Raw genomic sequence first — 23596 nt, forward strand, 5'->3', positions numbered from 1 at the left:
TGTTTTATTTTTGAGACCCTCTTCTTAAAGTAGCAAACAGTCGGACATTGTATGGCCAATGTGAACAGTAGTTTCGCCCACAGATGGGTAGTGGTCGGCACTGGAATTCGTATGGTAAGAGGATGTCTAGGCTGAGAGCAAGATCATATAGGTCCCCCCGTCGCACTTAGCAAGTTGGTGGATACTAGGAAGTGAACTCAATAAAGGCCTAAAGTCAAGGTGTGACTACCAACAGAAAGTATCCGACAGTTGGGCCACATTGCACTTTTGGACGAGGGCCCAATGAGGATAGATCGTCATATGACCATAGGGAGCCCAACGGAATCGTTTCCTAAAATTTAGGGAACTGCTATTTTGGGCCGTGAAATGTGTTTGCGTCATTACCTCCGGTATGACTAGGGGAACATTTTACAACTCTGCGGCGAAGTCAACTGGGCGACTAGTTGGGAGATTTTTAAGCGGCGAATCCGAAACGGGAAAATGCTTGTAAATGCGCCAAGTGGCACATTTCTGTGCACTTGCCTTACAAAGGAAGAGTTGGCGCTGAATTTTAAGCTAAGAGGAGCCTCATTTTGCATCTGTCACAGGTTAAGAGCTATGGAGTGCTTCCTTTCCCTCTTATGTACAGTGCGGTGCCAGGAGTGATGCCCTGCACGCTACGCACTGCTCTCTCTCCCCCCTACGAGCAGTATGTTATGCCCCACTAGTGGGCTTTTCATTTGACCAATGTACAGTTATGTGGGTTCATGCGCGATCGCCGAGGCAAGAGCCTCTTGCACAAGTACTGGATTAGCTAGCGGCTAATCCCCCACAGGTACAAGTGAATTCGGAGAGGTTTCACGTCAGAAATCTCGTCCGGACTCCGATTCAAAGGGCAAGTAGCCCTACAGGTGCGGCAGCTCGAGGTCTTGCTACAGATGCGACCGGCACGCGAAACGGAGCCCAAAACAGGGAATTACAGCCTGCTGTGTATTTTTGCAAGTTTAGGGTTTCGGCCCTAAACGGACCCTAATACCCCCAGGAGGTTCGGGGACGCGAGGGGACCGCTGTACAGATGAACTGGCGCATTTTCGGGGCAGAAAACAGAGAATTCAGCGTGCTGCAGATTCTCACCAGGTTTTGCAAAGTGTCCGTATGTGTCGGGAAAGTCACCTATTGCGTGGGGATATTGACTGTGAAGCGTCCTAGTACAGTTATGTTGCCGAAATCGGGCCAGAACAGGTGTTTCTTAGCCTAGATTGTGCGGGGCAGCTTGTAGGAGATCACAGGTTTTATTCCCTCTGTTAAAGAATAAAGAAATACCGAAAGGGGCACCAATTTTGGGGCCTACAGGTTGTCGGCGTCTGCTCGGAGCATTCTAGCTCCCGAGCCGTGTGTGTACTTAGGTGTTAATCCCCGTTACAGGTTACCTTTGCAAAGTACTCTGTGTGTGTCTAAAGTAAAGAATTTCGGGTGAAAGCCAACGCCCACCGCCCTACGGGCCGGTTTCAGAAACTAGGAAATAAAACCACTTTCTTGAAGCAAGTGCTAGGCCCAACCATGCAAGAAATGATTGCAGCTCGCAAGAGAATTCAACACGTGGAGGAGGAGGTTTCTCTGCTCGAACACAGGATGGCGGATTCTTATGCAAAGATGATGACAGTTCAGGAGAATTCTAGGAAGTTCCAAGTAGAGTGTGAAGAGCTGCAGCAAACTCTTGGTACTTCTCGAGCTGAAAACCAAAGAAGTGTAGTTGCTCTGAAGGAGGCATATGAGAGGCTCTTGAAGGAGTTGCAGAGGCGAGTCGTAGTTGTTGAGGAAGAGAATGAAGGGTTCAAGAAGCAGATTGAAGTGCAGACTTTGAAAGTTCAAGACATTGAACAGCAAGCAATGAAGGTAGCTCCTTGTCGAGAATTCTTGGGTTGCAAAGGGAGCTTGAGGTTACTGAAGGCAGCAATGCGGATCAGTGGGGTGGGGGGAGATGAGGCTGAGGGTGAGCTTGGGAGGGGTGGGGAGGGCTAGATAGGGGAGAGGGGGTGGGTAGGGGCGAGTTGGGAGAGAGGGGTGGGTAGGGGGTGGGTAGGGGCAAGTTGGGAGAGAGGGGTGGGTAGGGGGTGGGTAGGGGCAAGTTGGGAGAGAGGGTGTAGGGACGAGTTGGGGGTGGGGGAGGGGCGAGTTGGGAGAGAGGGGGGACGAGTTGGGAGGGGTGGGGACGAGTTGGATAGGGGGAGAGGACGAATTTGGGAGGGGGTAGGGGGACGAGTCGCGGGGGGGGGGGGGAACGAATTTGGGAGGGGGAGGGGACGAGTTGGGTAGGGGGACAAATTGGGGAGGGGGAGGGACGAATTGGGGAGGGGGAGGGGGACAAATTGGGGAGGGGGAGGCACTAGTTTGAGAGGGGAAGGGGCGAGTTTGGGAGGGTTGGGCGAGTTGGGGAGGGGGAGGGTAGGGTAGGGTTGAGGGGATAGGGGTAGATAGGGGCGAGGAGGGTGCAGACAACTATAATGAGTTTGGAAATTATCAAGCAGGACAGGCTCTGTGAAGCGCGTTCGCTAGACACCGATGATAGCTTTGTTCTGGTTGGAGAAGCAGACACCAATGGGGCTGATGTTTGAGGGGGGGTGAACTCCTATAGAGGAGATTCCTTCCCATTTCTATGATTCTGCATAGGCTCATCAAATTCAAAGATTTTCACCAAGGGCGTATCAGGAGCAGCTTCTATGTCCTTCAGTCTTTGAGCTGTCTCAGGTGGCTCATTAAGTTTAGTTACTGTGGAAACCTTGGAAGAGAGTGTGCCTCTAGGCAAGGAGTGAATAGAGACTCCATAACAGGGCATGGATTTGGTAGCTTCCAACTACTCCAACAGATCTTCGTCTGACCCTTCAGGTGTAGTAGGTTGTTCTTGTTCAGGGTTGGTTTCCATTGACAAAGAAACTTGCTGCACCACGGGATCCATACCTCCTTCTAAGAGAATGGGTTGCATAGGGGACTCTGATGGTCGCACTGGGAGGTGCCCGCCACTAGGACTTACTCCGGGGTAAAGTGACTGAATAATAGCAAGGTTGTCACTTCTAAAATTCGCATCTAGTTGCAGCATGTCATAGAGGGACACTTGTTGGAAGGTGTTCTTCAAGACTGTCTCTGCTGTAAGCTTTTCCTGTTTTACCAATGGTTTCTCAAGTACCTTGATCTTTTGTAGATCGGAAACTTCTTCCAAGAAAGCTTCATCAATATTGGAGAGCAAAGATTTGGATTCTTTCATGGCACTGGGGGATGGCTTGTTAACAGCTGAAGGCAAGGTACCCACTGGTGTGAGAATGTGTGGGGAAGTTGAACTTGCTGGAATGCTAAGACCGAGAGCGGCTCTTTGGGCCCAGGTGAGGACGCCCGATGGCTCCTCTACCAACTGCGGCGGCTTATTTTGAGGGGTAACCACATGGGTAGAAGGGGGCGGTTGAGAAACGGCGCTAACTGCTATCAAATTGAGCTTGGGAAAGACAAACTCATTCTAGCTTTGACTTGGGTTTGAAGCCGTGGATGCACGAATTTTAGGGCAATCCTTACTGTAGTGATCCTTCGTTTCGGGGCAATGACGGTAGGGAGGGGACCCTTCGGGCAAAGGGCATTTGCTTTGGTAATGACCATATTCCCCGCATCTGTAGCACAAAATGGGCCGATTCAATGGGCGAGTCGAAGGGCGAGGTGGTCCTTGCTCCTGGTGCATGGAATTGGAGGTGGAGGCATAGAAGTTTTGAGGTGATGAGGGAGCATGGGTATGATAAAAGCTCTGAGACGGAAAAGCACTTGGCATACCTTGCATAGGAGGGGCTTTAAGCAAAGGTGGCATATGGTATGGATGGCCACAGGGAGAAACCATGTTGGATGCTGGGGCTGGCCCTTGTTGACGAGTATGACCAAGACTTTGCTGTATTTGTCGCAATCCCTTGAGGTAGTAACAGTCCTTGCCCTCATGTCCAGATTTTTCACAGAAGTGGCAGTAAACCCGAAGGGGGCATTCCTGTGGAGGGTGCCATGGAGAGCGGCATGAGCTACACCAAACCGTAGCCTTAGTCTCTTGCCGACACTTGAGCTCTTCTAGCTCGCGCTTGATGTGTTCCAATGCCTCGTGATGTGGAGGCTTCTCCTGTCTAAGAGAGAAGGACTCTCCTCTTGAAGAGCTCGCTGTAACTTTAGGGCTTCCAGTTCCCTGCGTAAAGAAGTTAATGGATCAACAGGGCTTTCCGAAAACACAGAGGGGGTCTCTATGTGAGGGGTGTTGTTGAACAGCTTCCTAGCCCCCTCTATCCTAGTAGCAGCTGCGATGAACTCCTCCAGAGTGGCGTCGGGTCGGAGACTCTCTCGGAGTTTTTGCTGAGAAGTTCTGGGAAGCGCCTTCTCTACCCACTTCTTAACCATAAATTCACTGGGTTGTTGGGGAAGCTTGGCAACCATAGACTTGGTTTTAGTGATAAGTTCTGCAAAAGTCTCCTTTGGCTGGAGCACCATGTTGGCCAACTCATCCAAAACCTTTGCCTGGTAGTCACCTCGCTTGAATGCTGCACAGAACCGTTGTCTTAAGGCTGCCCAAGTTGCAAAATGGTTCTCTACAAATTGGCTGTACCATTTGTCTGCTAAGCCATCCAAGGTAGATGGAAAGAGTACCAAATAAGCATCCTCTCTATTAAGACCACGACCCCTAAAGAGAGATACAAACCTCCTTGCATGGTCGTCAGCATCTTCTGAAGAGAGTCATTTGAAGGTAGGGAACTTGATGTTTACCTTGGCCAAAACACTAGCCAACGCCTCCATGGCCCCTTGCTCAGGAGCCCGTTGCTCAATACCCTACTGTAGCAGAATAGGAGAGAGCTTTACTAGGGAAGGTGATCTGGAAGATGTGGAACCGGATGGAGGAATGGTGATGTCGTATGTGGAGGTATAAGTGATGAGGTTGATGGACTTCTACTATGTACCAAGGGTCGCCTTCTGTTGTAATACTTCAGAGGACTCAGTAGTGCGCTTTGACGCTCGACTGACCACCTTGTATGTGTCATGCAGCGACCACCAATCCCACCAAGCTTTGGGCAAGAAAACCTTGAACTGGCTGAAGACTTGTCTAGACTCTACTAGACCAGGCGGGTGACTAGACCCAGGCTGGACCAAGGACGAGGACTAGACCAAGGTCGAGGAAGGACTAGCCCAAGGACGAGGGCTGGTTCGACCAGGGCGAGAGGAGATCAGTGCAAGGCAAGGTAGGCGAAGCTAGATAAACCCAACTAGCTTCAAGACTAGCTCATGATGATAAGGAATTGACACAGCTGAAATTTGTGGCTTTCTTGATAACGCATTAGCCACAACATTCTTCTTGCCTTCCACATGCATAATCTAGAAGTGGAACATGGAAAGAATGTTTGCCCATCGCATATGCTTTTCGGATAACTTTGACTGTGTCAAGAAGTATCGCAAGGTCTGATGATCTGTTTGGACAACAAAATCAGCACCTAAGAGGTAGTGCTTCCAGCTAGAAAGCGCATGAATCACGGCCAAGAGCTCTTTCTCATAGATTTGCATAGTCCTCTCTGGCCCTTGCAAAATTCGGCTTTCATAAGCCACTACCCGTCCATCTTGCATTAGCATTGCTCCGATGCTACTGCCACACGCGTCACACTGGACCACAAATGACTTCCTGAGATCTGGCAAAACAATAACTGGATCTGAAGTCAACTTTTCCTTTAAGAGACTAAAAGCTGAAATCTCTTTTTGGGTCCATCTAAAAGTGACCTCTTTCTTTTGCAAAGCGTGAAGAGGCGATGCTATCTCTGCAAAATTTTTGATAAACCTTCTATAGTAGGAACACAATCCCAAGAAGCTTCTGACATCGTGCACAGTCTTCAAGTCTGGCCATGTCTTGATAGCTTCGACCTTTGCGGGATCCATTCTAACACCATCCTTTGAGACTATGTGGCCAAGAAAGTGGATCTCTTCGAGGGAGAATTCACTTTTCTTAGGATTGACAAGTAACCTGAGCTCTTCGAACACAATGGTCAAGTGACACCTATGCTCCTCTTCATTCTTCGAATACACTATCATGTCATCGAAGAACGTTCCAACAAACTGTTGATGCGAGCGGAAAATCCGGTCCATCATTCTGTTGAACGTGGCAGGAGCATTTGCTAGCCCAAACGACATCACTAGAAACTCATAAAGACCAAATGTCGTTCTAAACGCTGTCTTGTGCACATCCTCTGGCCTTATACGAATCTGATGGTAGCCACTCTTAAGGTCTATCTTGCTGAAAATTGCAGCACCCTCTAAACGATCGAGAATATCATCAATTCTAGGAATAGGAAACCTATTCTTGATGGTATTCTTATTCAACGCACGGTAATCAATACACATGCGCCATGCCATCCTTCTTCTGCACTAGGAGCACTGGGGAGCAAAAGGGTGAAGAACTAGGATGAATCAGCCCCTTCTCTAATAACTCCTCAACTTGGCCCATGATCTCTTTCTGTTGCGCCGCACTAACCCTGTAGGGAGGTCTATTTGGTGGGCTACACCCTGGCACCAAATCTATCCGATGGTCCTCAGGTCTCTCTGGCGGCAATTGCGACGGTAATGAATAAAAAAAACAGTCACTAAACTTTTGCAAAAATGCTGACCTTTCTTTATCTAACACATATAAATTTGACTGATCACTATTTGAGACATCACGTGCAAAAATCAAAGTACACAGAAAGATGATTCTTTATTACAGAATTGATAGTAGAAGTAGATACAATAGGGACTAACTCTCCTTTAAGCTTTACATCCAAGATGTGAGTTTTGCCCCTATGCTGTACAATTATCTTTTTGTTGTAGGCATCCAAGCCTCCATGCACTCGGAACATCCACGGGATCCCCAACAAGGCTTTACAACCTTCCAACGGCATGATGTAGAACTCTTCAGTGTCCACATACGACTGAATATGCAGACGAAGTTTTCCAACGATGGGAGTAACACACTCTGAGTGGCCAGGACATGCCAACCTTGCCTCTGCTGTGTACCCCATCTCTTCAGCTCTGATGCCCAGCTTCATAGCTAACTCTGGTGAGATAAAGTTGGCTTTGGCACCTGGATCAAAGAAGATGAGTGCCGTCTGATCCCTAACTTTACCCCATGCCCTGCATAACTCACTGGCATTTGTGCTGGGCCTGTCACCCACCATGTCTGGCACTAAACCTGCCGTGGGTTTAGGCTTCTTGCCTTTCTGGTCTTCTTTATCCTCTGAGTCAGCTGGTCTTTTCCTTTGTGGACAATTGATAGAAAAGTGACCAGGCTGCTTGCATATAAAGCATTTGTTCTCAGGCATTAGGACCTTCTTTTCCTCGAGCGACTTGCGCACAAAAGGCTTCCTTTTCTGTTTCTTTGCCTGCGCTCCCGGCTGAATCCTTGTCTTTGGTGGCCTTTTCTGACCCCTGTGACGCATTAGGAGCCGTTTCCACAAAGGGCTTCTTCGCTAAATTTTTCTTTTGCTGCCCTCCTTTGTCGTTGCTCGGAAATCCACTGTCCTCTCCTTTCAACAAGGCAAGACCAGTGTTCGCAACTTCCATAAGCTGAGTGAGGGTAGCCACTCTGTTCTTTGTACAGTAATCATGAAGCCCTTTAGGCAACCCACAACAGTACTTCTCTATCTGCTCTGTCAATGGCACAAATCTGTAGGAGGTCACTGAGAGTAACGCTTTACAAAACCTTCTATTGTACTTCAGTAAGCTCTTGCACGAAGCTGAAGTAAGCTGGTGCCAATCTGTCATGACGTCGGCTTCAAATTCATTTGATAGCCAAGCAGATACAAACATTTGCTTGAAATAAACCCAAGTGGCGGGTGCGTGTCCTTGCATTAACAATGTCGTCCACCATGTAAGCGCATTGTCCTTTAAGAAAGTGGCAGCTTTCTTGACTTTCGAGGCCTCTGTAAAATTCCCTCCCGCATAAGCTGTATCAAACTGATGGAGGAAGGTAAGAGCCTTCGTCTTATCCTTGAAACCACTGAAGGTACTGAACTTTACAGTTGCACCACCTTCTTTATAAGCCTTCGGCTTCTCTAGTGCCCCCAAGTTGTCATAAGGGATGGTCTGCAACATGGGCACTGTAGTAGGCATGATCGGCACATCTTGGCCATTCACATTTTGCGTCAGAGGTGCGATATCTGGCTACTATCCAGAAAAACCAGCCATGCCAAAATGACCCTGTGGCACCCCAAACTGGCCCTGGTTGCAGTGGAAACCTTGCTGCATGCTGATACTACCATACATGGGGTTTGGCATGATGCCTTGCATACCCCCGAACACTGTTCCTGACATGTACGGTTGACTTCCAGGCGCATAACCAGCCATACTTTGGAACACTTATCCACCCGTGAAATACCCAGGATGTACCGTGGGTGGTGGAAAAACTGAGTGCATAGCCTTGTATCCAGTTCCCTGTCCATTCCAGACAGCATGCTGGCTCTGAAAGGTGGCGGGCTGAACTGGCATAACCTGTGGAATAGGCGTTCTAGCCACCTGTTCAAGCACAGGAGGAACCTGTTTTGGAGCCCCTGACTCCGCAACATGCGAGTGTTCCCTTTCCTCCTGAGCCGCATGAAGTACCTGGGCTTGAGCATCAACAAGCTCTGTACGCGGCGTAGGTTGCCTATTTTGCTGTTGCACTGGTGGCGCTTGCAAGAACTCCATAAACCTTGGATTCTGTACTAGCTGTGAAAAGACATTCACCGCGGCAACTAACTGAGTCTTGAACGCATCATCCTCAAGTTGCCTAGTCATAAAGCCCTGTACTACTGGAGGGACATTCACGTTGACAGGAGGTACAGACTGACGTGGCCGTGAGCTCTTGCCAATCTCGAAAACCATAGGGATCTCCTGCCTGTCCTTTGAAGACGAACTCTCTTCCATAATGCCCTTCCCCTTGTCGGCCATAGTGTAATCCCCGCTTTCCTGCACTCTGTGTCTTTACCCAAAACAACCGAGGCTCACTCTTTGTGGAAAAAGTGATTGATGTCCCGGCAATGGAACCATGAAACCGGCCCGTAGGGCGGTGGGCGTTGGCTTTCACTTGAAATTCTTTACTTTAGACACACACAGAGTACTTTGCAAAGGTAACCTGTAACGGGGATTAACACCTAAGTACACACACGGCTCGGGAGATAGAATGCTCCGAGCAGACGCGGACAACCTATAGGCCCCAAAATTGGCGCCCCTTTCGGTATTTCTTTATTCTTTAACAGAGGGAATAAAACCTGTGATCTCCTACAAGCTGCCCGACACAATCTAGGCTAAGAAACACATGTTCTGGCCCGATTTCGGCAGCATAACTCAAAGTGTCCGACGCATACGGACACTTTGCGAAACTTGGCGAGAATTTGCAGCACGCTGAATTCTCTGTTTTCTGCCCCGAAAATGCGCCAGTTCACCTGTACAACGGTCCCCTCGCGTCTGTGAACCTCCTGGGGGTATTAGGGTCCTTTTAGGGACGAAACCCTAAACCTGCAAAAATACACAGCAGGCTGTAATTCCCTGTTTTGGGCTCCGTTTCGTGTGCCGGTCGCATCTGTAGCAAGACCTCGAGCTCCCGCACCTGTAGGGCTACTTGCCCTTTGAATCGGAGTCCGGACGAGATTTCTGACGTGAAACCTCTCCGAATTCACCTGTACCTGCGGGGGATTAGCCGTTAGCTAATCCAGTACCTGTGCAAGAGGCTCTTGCCTCGGCAATCGCGCATGAACCCACATAACTGTACATTGGTCAAATGAAAAGCCCACTAGTGGGGCATAACATACTGCTCGTAGGGGAGAGAGAGAGCAGTGCGTGGCGTGCACGGCATCACTCCTGGCACCGCACTGTACATAAGAGGGAAAGGAAGCAGTCCATAGCTCTTAACCTGTGAGACAGATGCAAAATGAGGCTCCTCTTAGCTTAAAATTCAGCGCCAACTCTTCCTTTGTGAGGCAAAGTGCACAGAAATGTGCCACTTGGCGCATTTACAAGCATTTTTCCGTTTCGGGTTCGCCGCTTAAAAATCTCCCAACTGGTCGCCCAGTTGACTTCGCCGCAGAGTTGTAAAATGTTCCCCTAGTCATACCGGAGGTAATGACGCGAACTCATTTCATGGCCCAAAATAGCAGTTCCCTAAATTTTAGGAAACGATTCCGTTGGGCTCCTTGTGGTCATCTGACCATCTATCCTCATTGGGACCGCATCCAAAAGTGCAATGTGGCCCAACTGTCGGATACTTTTTGTTGGTAGTCACACCTTGACTTTAGGCCTTTATTGAGTTCACTTCCTAGTATCCACCAACTTGCTAAGTGCGACGGGGGGACTTATATGATCTTGCTCTGAGCCTAGGCATCCTCTTACCATACGAATTCCAGTGCCGACCACTACCCATCTGTGGGTGAAACTACCGTTCACATTGGCCATACAATGTTCGACCGTTTGCTACTTCAAGAAGAGGGTCTCAAAAATAAAACAAAACCCATTGGAAAGAAACCAACAACTAAAGTTAGCAGTTGCCACGTCCTCATGACAATGTTAACAATTGCCACGTCCCCGTGACAGTTTTCCAGTATTTCCTCTCAGTGAGACTATTCCCTCTCACCGAGACGGTGAGTGGTCTTGTGGCGGGCAACCTGTAGCAGGCTACAATGTCACTTTCACAGGACACACAGTTAGTACAATTGGTCTAGGCTGGTTCACACTGGACAGACGCTCTTGGCTGGGTAGTGACACGTGGCAGTGGTCTACTGGACATCGTGGCCATGTCACCACCACTCAGTTTTGGGATAGATTTAGATGGCTGACATTTATGAGCCATTGGTGGTTCTTTATGGTTGTACATATGAGTAGTAGCTGTTGGGTCATGGGATCATCTTCTTCATATCTGGTCCAACGTCGTCGTCTAGAGAGCGAGTCTATACACACAACATTGCTTCACCATCCCTGCACATTTGAGCCTCGACACCCCATTGTACCTATGAGTCCTAGGCTGGAGCTGAGAGTACTGCCATGCCAGAGTCTGTATCAGTTATTTGAGATAGTCGAGTCGTATGTTGTGGTCTGTTGTTGTGTCTCTGTGAGCTCAATTGTTGTCTATTTGTTCCCTGTTTTCAGTCTGTTTTGAGTGAGATTGTCATGCACATTGCACTAAGGAGCACCCACTGTAGAGAGCACGACACACTATCCGCGCTACAAAGGGGAAGGAGCAGCTTTTTCCAAAGCTTAGCATGAGGTATTATGGCCCTTTCCAGATTAAAGAAAAGATAAATGATGTTCCCTTTCGACTCAAGCTGCTAGATACTTGGAAGATTCACAATGCATTCCATGTGAGTCTCTTGAAACCTTTTAAAGGTGAGGTGCCAAGGAAAGAAAAGTGAAAGGTAAAGTGATTCGGCGGCTCTTAGTTAAATTCAAGAACTATCCGGCATTAGATGCGAAGTGGATGGAGGAGGACCTAGCAGATACTCCTCAAATTTTGGAACTTTACCTTGAAGCATTCGGTTTAGCTGCGTCTACTCCGAGAGATCCCGCAGATCAGTATGGTTGAATCTGGTGCAAAGGGATTGCACAAGAGGGAAGTCACTCCGCTCCTTTGTCACAGATTACCTGGATTGAATAGAGTCATCGATATCCCTTTGGGTTTCAGGGATACTGCTGTGCTGACAGTATTCTGCTATATAACTTTATGAAATGGAATTCGTGAAATTGAATGTGAATGATTTGTACTCTCATATGTGACTTGTTTGAGTGCAGGAACTGAAAGACGAAATGACTGCAACATTTTTGTCTCACAAATCTCTATAGACATGATCGCAATAAGGATTAGTTAATCCGACATCAGTGAGGTCCGGGACGGATCTAGATGCGGTTACTAAATACGTTGCTGGCTGGAATGAATTTTTCTGTGATTGATTTGTCATGTGATGTCTTGTGATGTCATGTGCAGTGATGTGACTATCGTCTTTGTACAAGTGCTAGATGTGTCATGTAGAGTACTTAGAGTAAGTGTCTACTAAAATGGTTTATGGCCTTTGTCTGTTTTGCAAGCGTAATCGAAGGCGATTACAGTTCTTTTAAGAGGGGGGTATGTCACAACTTGATGACGTGGCATGACCAACTATCAAGTTGTTCCAACTTATGGACAACTGTCTCGCGGGGCCAAAGGGCCACTAGGCTTTAAAATAAAACGTAAGAAACTGCTGACGTGGCTGCTCTACGGACGACCGCGATTTGCACTGACTATTGTACGGACGGTCGTGAAACGCGCTGAGTGCTAATGTGGCAGAATTGTATGCAAATTCCGCTTTTTGCGCTGCTGACTTTTTATGGTAGCTTTTGGACAAAGTTGCTTGTGAGTTTACTGCTTTTGGGGCTCTGCTTTTAGCATCCCTTGTAAGAATAAATAAGCCCAAGGGGCCTCACTCCTCAGAGCATTTGCTCTCTCATGTGAGTAGTGTTTGAGTGTATGTTTGAAAGACGAAATGACTGCAACATTTCGGTCTTGTTTTCTGGAGAGATTAGATGGACATGATGGTAACAAGATTTAGTCAATCGAGACATCTCTGGAGACGAGTGACAAATCTAGTTGTGATTGCTAAATACGTTGCCGATTGGTTATGATTTTCATCCACGATCCCGACGGAAGTAGTGATGTGAATGTGATTTGGATGTTCAGTGTGAACTCAGTGTGTCATTTGTAAATTGCATGCTATGTGGGTGTATTGTCTTGAGGAGATGGTCATGGGCATGGTTTGCTTGATTGAAATGTGAAATGAAAAGATATGAATATGATAGTAACCCGATTTAGTAGATCAAGGACATCTATAAAAAGGTCAGTGTGGTCTAGATGTGATTGCTAAATGGTTACAATGATCATAATTTGCATATGAGACCCTTGATAGAAATATGATTTATTAGCGGCTGATGTCTTTGTAGACGTGCTAGATTGGTTGAGTTTGGTGAACGAGTACATAGAGTCAGTGTCTACTGAAGAAAGTTTCTGTCCTTTGGTTGTTTTTGTAGGTGTAATTAAGGACAATTACAATTCTTGCAAGAAGGAGAAAAGTCACAAAGTGATGATGTGGCATGACCAACTGGAAGAGAATGGCCGAGTGGACAAGAGAAACTGAATTTAAATGAACTTTAGAGCACCTGCCGTGGGGCCTAAAATCCTAAATACCAAAACCTTGGCCTCTGGAAGTGATTTTCGAAAATTACGCTAGTATGCTGACATGGCAGGATTTACAGAATTGCTGACGTGGCACATTGTACGGATTTTTGTAAATTGCGTTGCTGGTGTCAACGTGGCAGGTTGTACGGATTTCCACATTTTGTGTTACTTGCTGTTGGCCGCTTTTGGAGGAGCTTTTGAGAGCAGATGCTTTTGAGGTTCAGTGCTTTTGAATTGATTGCTTTTGGGTCTCTGCTTTTGGGCATCCCTTGTAAATTTTATAAGAGCCCTTGGGGCCTCACTCTTCAGAGCGACTAGACGTAGAGTCTGAGAGCAGAGGACCCTCGGGATTGTACCTTGTTGTGATCAATAATTAAAGAAATACCGAAAGGGGCGCCAGTCTTTGGGGCCAATGTTTCTGGACGCGGAACTCTGTCATGCCATCTCTCTCTCTCTCTCTCTATTAAAGTTCAATGATTTTGAAGTTTCCGTTTGTGTGTTGCTATTGATTTCTTGCTTGGAGTGTCCAAGCCTGTTATAGGAATGACTCGTTGGATTCCTCTAACCTAGAACTACATGCTCGTCATGCCAGATGCCCACTGTAGTGTAATAACATCAGTCAAAACGTATATACAAACCATTTATGCAAGAGGGTTCCAAAACTAGTAGCCTGAATATAATGGATTCGTCCGGACATGCAGGTCCTGTGAACATGCTCACAAAATTGCCTGTACTAATCCTAATAGGATTTCTAGACACTCCTATCTAGGAAGAAGGGGAAAACTGGCTCTGGAAGTTGATGAAACATGTTTAGATTCCACGTGGCACAGAGGGAGTTGGTGCAAATGAAATTTAGGCTACTAATTAAAACTCTATGGTAATTAGGAAATATTGATTACTTCTCAAGCTCTGATACCACATCTTAGAGTCTATGAAGGATTAATTAGGGTAGCATTCATTATTAATAGAGTTCTTAATTGACACAATAGAGTGAAACAAGATAAAGCTAACTTTGCATTAAGTGCGCACAAGCATGTTCCTCCCCGAAGAGTGGGTTGACCTTCAAAGATGGTAGTAGATTTGGCATTTCCACATGCATATTGCTGCCACATAGGCTCCAAGTAGATAAGGGTAGATACACACTAAGATAATCAAGGGATAACAAAGAGAGGGGTCATAGGACAAAACCCACATACCTAATAGAAGTAGGTCCAAGCCTAGAAAGTGTATATTGGCGAACTCACAATGAGTTTATCTGATATGCAAGGTGATTATCTGGTTTGCTTGTAGGTTGTAAGTTTTGCAACATGGAAGGAGGAATTTTAAGGAACTTTGGGCAACTTTATCTTAATCCCTTTGGCATTTAATATGATGCAGTCTTGTGGGTGACTACCATGGGTCTATACCTTGCACTTTCCTTTAAGGGTGAATCTGGGCTTATCCTGGATTCATCTAGGTATATCTAGGTATATATCTTTTTACTTTTTTCTGGCAGGAATACGCTACAATGTCTATTGTATGATATGATGAAATATGGGGTCTCAAAAAAGAAATATAGATGATATATATATATATCTTCTAATGGTTTAAAAAAAAAAAGGAGTCATTCATTTTTTGAAAGATTCCCCCTATATGACAACTAAGGAAGAAGAAGGCGAAGGTGATGAGAAGGCCTTGAGTACCGTTGGGGCGATTAACATAGTGGAGGAGGGAAGAGCGCCTCTGAGAGACGGGCTCTGCCTATGGAGCCAAAGAGGTTGAGGCAGGTGATTAGAGGGCAGCCCTGCGTGAGATCAGGAGGGCCGAGCACTCATGAAACACATCTCCCGGCTCTCCGACTAGTGACGTGGGTGCTCAGTGTGAGGTTTGTGAGGCGGGTCAAACTTTCAGGGAGCGAGGGCAGCTGGAAAGACGTAACAATGAGGAGCCCACAAGCATGAAACGAGAGCCCTCATTGCTAGTGGCTAAAGCCTAGCGTCTGTGTATCGAAACAGCAATTGGAAAGAACAAACGCTTGATCCTTGACTTTCCAAATTCTCAGGACTCTCTCTTATCCTCCAGTTCTTGGGTTTGAGGACCAACTCAACCAGTTCTTGGGTTTGAGGACCAACTCAACCTTTCAATTTTTATTTTTCCGAGATTGGGGAGACCTACTGTGGTCTTTTAAAAAACTGCAAAATTTTCCACAGATGAGGGAGAAACCTTGTGTGGAGAGGCGAAGGAAAGACACATCACTGTTGAAAACGCTCTAAACAGCTTACGCTGCATTTTAAAAAAGAGTCTTACTTGGCAGGCAGTCAAATGACAGAAGGAAACTGCTCTGGTTGTCAGAAAGAAGCCAATTTTTTACAAGGAAAGAGTCTAGAAAGCAACTTCTTGCCCGAAAAATGTGGTGGGATCTGGAGATTTATGTCTGAGAGAGAAATCATCATACTCTTTGCATTTTAAGATTCTATGCATTTTTGTGTGTGTGGAAAGATGAAGTGATTTCATTTTCTTGAAATCTTGAGAAGTATCTGGCAAGACACTTGTTGAGTACTATGTTTCTTTCCATTACGTGCTGATAAAGTAAGCAGGGATGGCGTAGCATATAGTCAACACTATGCATGATGGAGCTGTTTATTATGCTGTCTTATGGATGAATGCCATAAGATCATAACTTGCACTTTCCTTTGTAGGTGAATCTGGGCTTTTCACAGAGTTATCTAAATATATATGTTTAGTTTTCTAAAAACTTTGTGCTCTTGTTCTGATGGTGAATATCAAAGTGACAAAACAAAAGAGTGATATTCTATGTCTATCATGGTGTAGGTGAGCATTATTAGTGTGGTGTTCAGTCAGTCTGAGTTGCTGCAAAAGGAGGTTTTTCTGGTTGAAACTATAGAGTCTGCAGCCAAAGAATCAATGACACATCTGAAGGCTGTATGCTTTTTGCGTCCAACATCAGAAAACATTCAGCATATGAAGAGAGTGATAAATAATCCACGCTTTGGGGAATACCATCTATGTAAGGCCATTTTAAACAAGTCATCTGGTCTGGGCTAAACAGTCCTGATTAGTTAATGAATTTTTGTGGGTTTTCTGGCTTTACATTTTGTCACAGATTTTTCCAACGTTTTAAAGAATTCTCACATCCAGATTTTAGGAGATGCAGACGAGCATGAAGTAGTCCAACAAGTCCAGGTGCTTACCTTCTGTTGAAATCAGTTGGTGCAGTCTCAACCCTTTTCTTGATATTGCACGACAGCCTAGGATGCTTTATGTGCATTGTGTGTGCTAGAGACTCTAGTTGTCATTTCCTATCACTTTAGGTTAGGGCAGTCTATCATTTTGTATGACTGGTTTGTGGTCCTGGGCTAGCCAACGCACTCAACATGGAATTTTAGGTTTTGCCTTTTTTTTTTTTTGGGTTAGTTTGTCCTTCGGATTGCCATATCGTCAGAAGGGCTGGGGCACATTGCACACGAGTTCCCAGGGGGAGAAAAAAAGGGGGGAGGGGGGTTTTTCTAGTGTAAGTGCACCCAACGAATGTAAATGTAGATACCTAATAAACGTACGAATATGGCGATTGTAAGGGGATCTGTGGATTTTTGACTGATGTATGCTTACTAGCATCTGGCTTGTACGTACTCTTTAGAATGTATGAATGTGCACATATGTACAAATTGGATTCATATGTAATTTTACTCGACCAGCTAAGGATCTGGAAATACAACCTGAGTTAATTTACTTAAGCAAACTGACCTCTGCATTTGGATTGTTTATTTTGAAAAAAAATGCTGGATCTCAACGTTTAGCCCTTTATGCTTAAGCAGCAAGCTACACTTTTATATGGCCTAGTCATGCTAACAATTGTGGTAGGAGCGGTATCAGCCAGAGGCACTTAAATGCTTCCAATGCAACCCCTCCCTGTTTTCGGTTCTTATTTTACAGTCATTTTTCAACCAATAATGGAATTGGCAGATGTATGTCCAATCTTTCTAGTAAGAAATGGTAATGAAGGATGTACCCTTTTAAAGTTTGCACCAAGAGTAGGCAAAAAAGTGTTTTGTATTCATTGACCTTCTGGTCTGGTAAAGTTCTAGTTTGATTTGTGAAAGACTTTCATTGCAAAATTCTGAAGTAAGGTTTGGTAAACCAGGCTTTTTGGTTCTGTCACCATGTAAAGTGTGAAAAGACTTTTCTGCATATTTTCCCCACGCACATAATTACAAGCTTATGGGTATTGCTGGTGGTGCATACATGCATATGTTTGCATAAAAATACATAGCTGTTCCGAGGAGTGCTTCAAGTTTTTGATTTAACCAACTACGTTTATTTGCTCTTTATGATCTATATCTGAGTCTGGTTTGTAGCCTTGGGAGCAGTGATAGAAACATAGGAACATTGGTTGGGTGCTGATGATGGGGACAGGAAGGTTACTGTCAGAGGAAAGCTCGCTGTTTATGTTCATGTATGGCTGGACAAGTGTGAACATGGAGTCCCATTTTTCAACTCTCTGCTCATATAATTGTACTATGTCAAGAAGAACAAGGAGTATATGGTTGGGCATCTGTTTGTTTATTTGCACCATATTGAGCTGTAGTACTGGTAGGCCTCACTCTCACATGCCCAATCACACACAATCCTTTCGTGTTTGGGATGCATATGATGGGGCAACTAGTGGGAGATTGTCACAAGGTGACACGGACATAGTTTGGTCCCAGAGAGCCTGATCTTCTAGACCTCAGTCCAGAGGCGCACACACAGCATATGGTCTGGGTCATAGTGGCAACCATACTCATATGGTTAGTTGAACCATACCCTCATGGAAAATGATATCATGCTTGACCAAATTGGCAAGAACATTTTAAGCTACTGAGGTTGATACACGCATTAATCATGATTGAAATTTATAGCAGTTTCAAGCATAATTTCTTGTAACTCCCCAAAACTCCTTTTTAATCTCATTTCCGTTTCCGTTTCTTTTTGTTCTCGTTTTGTTTCTATTTCCTGTTTCCCATAATTATGGAAATAAAATTAGAATCACGTATATTTCAAGTTCAAGGGTTGAAACATACTCCAATCATAGTTCCATACCCGTATGCGTTTGTCATATTAAAACGTATGGAAAAAACTATGGTCTGGGTGAGAGAGCTAGCATCAGTCATGAAGTCAGGAAGATGGAGAGAGTCAGCATAAAGACCGTGAGGCAGAGATAGAGACAGATAGTTAGACAGCTTGCCTTGGTTTATCGTAGGAAGAACAGGCCAGCGACAGATAGTAGGGAACAGACAGTCTGAAGCTTAGTCCTCAGCTATTCTATCATAGGCTGTAGTTTCAGCTCTGTTGGGGAATTGCAGGTGCGTGTCACATGACAGTGTTCAGATAATAGTTAATGAAAGAAAAAATGAGATGGGCATTATGTGAAGTCCCCGCTTAAATTTCTCTCCTTTGGGTTGTTTTTCCGTAATTTTACAGTACATGGTTTATGGAGCTTGGGAGACATTATTATTTCAGGTTGTGGGGAAAAGGTCTCAAGTAAGGGAGTTTGTATTCAATTTCATACTGATACACATAAATTCTCATATGGGGGTTCAGCATTCACTTCACTGCATGACGCAACATAAGCTGGATCATGACAAGGAGTGCAAAAAGAATTTCTCGTTGAAACTTTTTCTCTTTTGGATGATTAGTGCATGCAATTAATTTTCTCACGAGTAGTTTTGTATCAAATGACTAGGTGCTTTAAAAATACCAATTTCTACACCTTGATGGCCAGTACATACTAAAGACATCCTTTTGCAGGAATTTTATGCAGATTTTCTTGCCATCGATCCCTATCATTTCACATTAAACCTTCCTTCAAATCATGTGTACATGCTGCCAGCTGTTTTTGATCCTCCAAGTGTGCAGCAAATTTGTGATAGGATGGTAGAAGGGATCTCTGCTGTTTTCCTGGCTTTGAAAAGACGTCCTGCCATTCGGTATCAGCGCACTTCAGAAATTTCTCGAAGAGTAGCAAATGAAGTAGCAGTACGTATTGAGTGAAAGAGGGAACCTTGTTTTTGCTTTATTGGACTCAACTCACCTTGGCTTTCATTGTGCAGCGGCTGATGTACGAGGAAGAAAGTCCTTTGTTTGACTTTAGACGTACAGAAATGTCACCTCTACTCCTAGTTATTGATAGGAGAGATGATCCAGTAACACCTTTGCTTAATCAGTGGACCTATCAAGTAATCTACTTCAGCTTATCATGTCTTTTGCTTGATTTTCTGCTGATGACAGTTTTTGTTAAATTGGGTTTTCAGGCCATGGTTCATGAATTGATTGGAATTAAAGACAATAAAGTCAATATCAAAGAAGCTTCTAAAACAGACAAGGAACAACAGGTTCTCTCTCTCTCTCTCTCTCTCTCTCTCTCTCTCTCTCTCTCTTCAGAACCAGCAATGGAAACCACAATTAGTTCGTCACCGATATGCAAGTCTTTCCTGACGGTAACGAAGATAACGTTCATGGTCACAAACAAATGGATAATGCAGGTGGAAAAAGAGATAAGGAATGGAAAAGGGAGATGGAAGGATGGTGGAAGGAGAAGGCCAGCTTTCTCTGAATGTTTTTCAATGAAGGCAAGCAATGGGAAAAGGAGAAAGAGGACCTTCACACGGAAATTCAAGCACTTAAGGCGGACTCACAAGCACTTGAAGAGGAGATTTCAACCCTCAAGCGAGAGCTTGCTGAGACTAGATCAAGTGGTGGACTTGAACAAGGAGAAATCAAGCCTTCAATGATAGAGGAACTCAAAGTCATCAAGGAACAGGTACGGAAGATCAAGGAGGAAGATAAGCAACATGAGACAAAAACGTCCTCGTGGGTGGATGTGATCACAAAGATATAGAAGAAGGTGGATGAGGTTGAGAAATGGATAGAATTTGCCAAGAAAGGGAAAGGGAATGAAACAATAACCATCCCCACTCCAACAATCATCAACATGACCTTAGAAGAAGAGCAGAGGAGAAAGAGTAGAGCTTTATATCGACGAGTAACCTGTCTAAAAGACAGTGATGATTTGGAGGGGGGAGTCAAGGAACTCCTCTTCATGATGGGTAATGAGGCTACTCACACAAAGGCGTGGAGGGTGGGAAGAAGAGAGAAGGAAATGGGGAGACTTCAAAGGAGAGAGCATTGATTATTCGTTTCACCTCCATGGAAGCGAAGATTTGAAGATGCGTCCCACACTAAAGAAAACGGGGATATTTCTTGGAGATGACCTCACACTCTCACAACTTGCCCATATGAACGAAGTTATGCACAATTCGAGAAAGTAAAATTGGCTTTCTATAGAGATGGAAGAGTGGTTATTATAGAGAGACGCTCCGCATGACGGTGCGAGACCTATGGGACCACACTCTACAGACATGAGACTCGATAAGAGCATAGAGGACGGGGCTTAGGAGGGTGACAATTTTATTTAGAGAGGAGTTGTAGCCATTGATACATATAGCCCGCAGGGATGAACATGCTAGGTACATGTGGGTGAGACTGAGAGCAGAGACATGCAGATACCTCTACATTGATACATATAGCCCGCAGGGATGAACATGCTAGGTACATGTGGGTGAGACTGAGAGCAGAGACATGATGATGACACATGGGAGTTCTCCAGAGATGGTGACATTATCGACATTATCATCCTGGGGGACTTCAATTCTCGGACTACCCATCACCAGACAATTTTCCATGATTCTTCAGAGGAGATGCTGAGGGATCTTGATGCCACAGAGATGGGCCTATCTAGACTCTCCGAGGATGAGGAGCGCACTGAGTATGGACGATACCTGATAGACATGGGGACTGTGCATGGATTGGCCATTTTGAATGGCCTACAGAGATTTCCGGTAGTGGGAGGTTTTACTTGCTTTCCACTTGGGGGCTGTGCATGGATTGGCCATTTTGAATGGCCTACAGAGATTTCCGGTAGCGGGAGGTTTTACTTGCTTTCCACATTGAGATGGTGCTAGTACAGTGGATTATGTCATGGCCTAGCAAGGTCTCATTCCATCTTTTCATGATTTCATGGTGGGCCCCAGACTAGTTGGAGTAGCAGTTGATATACTATCTTGTCTTTCACTCTCAAGTTTCAGTTGAGTACAACTCCGTTAGGAGAGGTCTCCACACACACTCGGTATACCTTCACAAGGGAGACGGACTCTGTATACACATATGAGATATAGACACGTATGTACTCAACAACCTGGGCAGTCATTAGATGAGCTCACTCATATACTGACAGAGACGGCCTAATGATGCAACATCGGAGGCATATCCCCATAATCAGCCTACACGGAGACAATATGGGCGCATACCCGAAAAAAACAGTTGGTATGATGATCCATGTAGAGAGAAGAGAATCAGACTACAAGGAGAGGTGCTCATGGGTATCACCACACATAGACAGTCAAGGATTATCTTTCCCCGCCTAGTGTGACGAAAGAACAAGGCCTACCTATCTCAGTTAGAACGGGATCTGTACCAACTATTTATGAGTCAGGATTTAGGCGAGGCATGGAGGTTATTCCATGAGCACTCACCACCGGCCGCCATCACCTCCATAGAGACATGGGGGGAATATGCCACATCTCTATACACAGCGTTAGGGCAGCCAACCTTGCGTGACCCACTAGGACATGCCCAGAGACATGTACTTTCTTCACTGCAAAGAGGGTAAGGAAAGCCATTGACAAGATGAAGATAGAGAGCACAGGATCATGATGGTTTGGTAGCAGAGCACTTCATTCATGCCAAAGATATGCTTGCGGAGCCTCTTGCTATGATGTTTAATCGAGCCATGTATGAGGGTTTTCCTGAGACTTGGAGTATGTCCACGATTGTGCCTATCTTCAAGTCGGGAGATCCCATGCTTCCCAAGAATTATCGCACTATCATGGTTGGCCACACATTGGCTAGATTGTATGCATCTATTTTGGAGCAGGAGTAGAGTAGACGGGCAAAGAGAGAAGGCATCAGGGCAGATAGGGTTTGGAGAGGTTTTTCCACCCTGGACCAGATTTTGACACTCAGAGCTATTACGGAGGAGGGTACATACCATGGTAGGAGGATCTATTGTAGCTTTGTGGATCTCCGCAAAGCTTTTGACACAGTGCCGGGAGCCAGACTTATACTCAGACTACAGGACATGGGTGTGCCCATAGAGCTGATATGGGGAATCTTGGCTTTATAAAGGACGGTTGTGGGGTGGGTATTATTGCTCAGGGCATGTCTGACACGGTGCCTTCCACTATTGGGATGAAGCAACGATGTCCCCTATCTCCGACTCTTTTTGGGATGTATGTGGATGAGTTTTCAAACTACGTAGAGCGAGAGGGAGACAGAGGTGCTCAGCTAGCAGAGACATGGATTTCGTTGTTGTTACATGTTGATGATATTGTGCTGATCTGAGACTCTCCAGGGGGGATGTAGCGTCATTTGGATGCATTGCATGTTTTGCCGAGGATAGTGGATTGTCAGTGAACCTTGGTAAGACCAAGGTAATGGTGTTTAACACCACGACACAATGGGTGAAGAGGTCGACTCCCACCTTCATATATGGTCGAGAGACTGTGGAGTATACAAATGCATATACCTATCTTGGGGTGGTGGTGGTCTTTAGTAGCCCAATATTTTCTTGAGGAGAGCAGCACAGACGAGATTGACCAGAGCTTATGCAGCATTATGGAGACTGGAAAGAATGTGTTCGCAGGTTCAAATCCAGGAACCTCGTACAAAGCTCTGGCTCTGACACTCTTAGTCACTTCTGTCATGCTATACGGAGTGGAGATATGGGGACCTCAATGGACAATCACAACAGAGTTGGTAGTGTTGATGGCTGCAGATGTATGGAAAGGCCTTTGGTTTTTATGATCTCTCGGATGACTAGGGCCAAGGCCTCAATACCACATGAGATTGTTAGGGCGGAGCTTGCTGCCCCTCCATTGGTAGTGGAGGTGCTAACTCGAGCTGTCTCCTTTATGCATAGCACTTGGACTCTCCCCAGAGATAGATACACTTGATTAGCCTTGGAGTCTTCACGACAGTTGGCATCACAGAGAGATAGATCATGTTGGTATGTACAAATGGGATCTTGGTTCCAGCTACATGGTTTTAGTATGGAAAGACTGCCCCCGTTTTAGTACTCTTTGGATGCACCCTCCATCTCCCTCACTCGGGCAGAGATTACTAGACTCATCAGGCAGGACTTGACTCAGTTGGATACCGAGAGGACATGGATACAGCTACACATGAGTTGGTACGAAGATGGCGTTCTATAGAGAGCATCTTCTTCAGCTTACGGAGGATGGATTTTTGATCAGACTCGGATACATGGATACTCATCTATCTCACGGGATACGGTGTGCTATTGGCCAGTTACGCACATCC

General features: G+C 45.6%; 1 protein-coding gene across 2 annotated transcripts in view; it reads left to right on the forward strand.

Moving 5' to 3' along the window:
• Positions 1-23596, forward strand: part of VPS45 (vacuolar protein sorting 45) — a 107872-nt gene that overhangs the window by 46610 nt on the left and 37666 nt on the right. Inside the window, exons 2-6 of one of the 2 annotated variants that reach the window (XM_086523313.1) lie at positions 15992-16187; positions 16284-16363; positions 18968-19195; positions 19270-19395; positions 19471-19551. In XM_086523313.1, coding sequence (XP_086379439.1) covers positions 15992-16187; positions 16284-16363; positions 18968-19195; positions 19270-19395; positions 19471-19551 — 711 coding nt within the window. The remainder of the gene's footprint in view (positions 1-15991; positions 16188-16283; positions 16364-18967; positions 19196-19269; positions 19396-19470; positions 19552-23596) is intronic. The other variant, XM_086523314.1, reaches the window with a different exon arrangement.

Source organism: Adiantum capillus-veneris, chromosome 11 (assembly GCF_014529385.1).
Source record: "Adiantum capillus-veneris isolate H3 chromosome 11, ASM1452938v2, whole genome shotgun sequence".
Taxonomy (NCBI): domain Eukaryota; kingdom Viridiplantae; phylum Streptophyta; class Polypodiopsida; order Polypodiales; family Pteridaceae; genus Adiantum; species Adiantum capillus-veneris.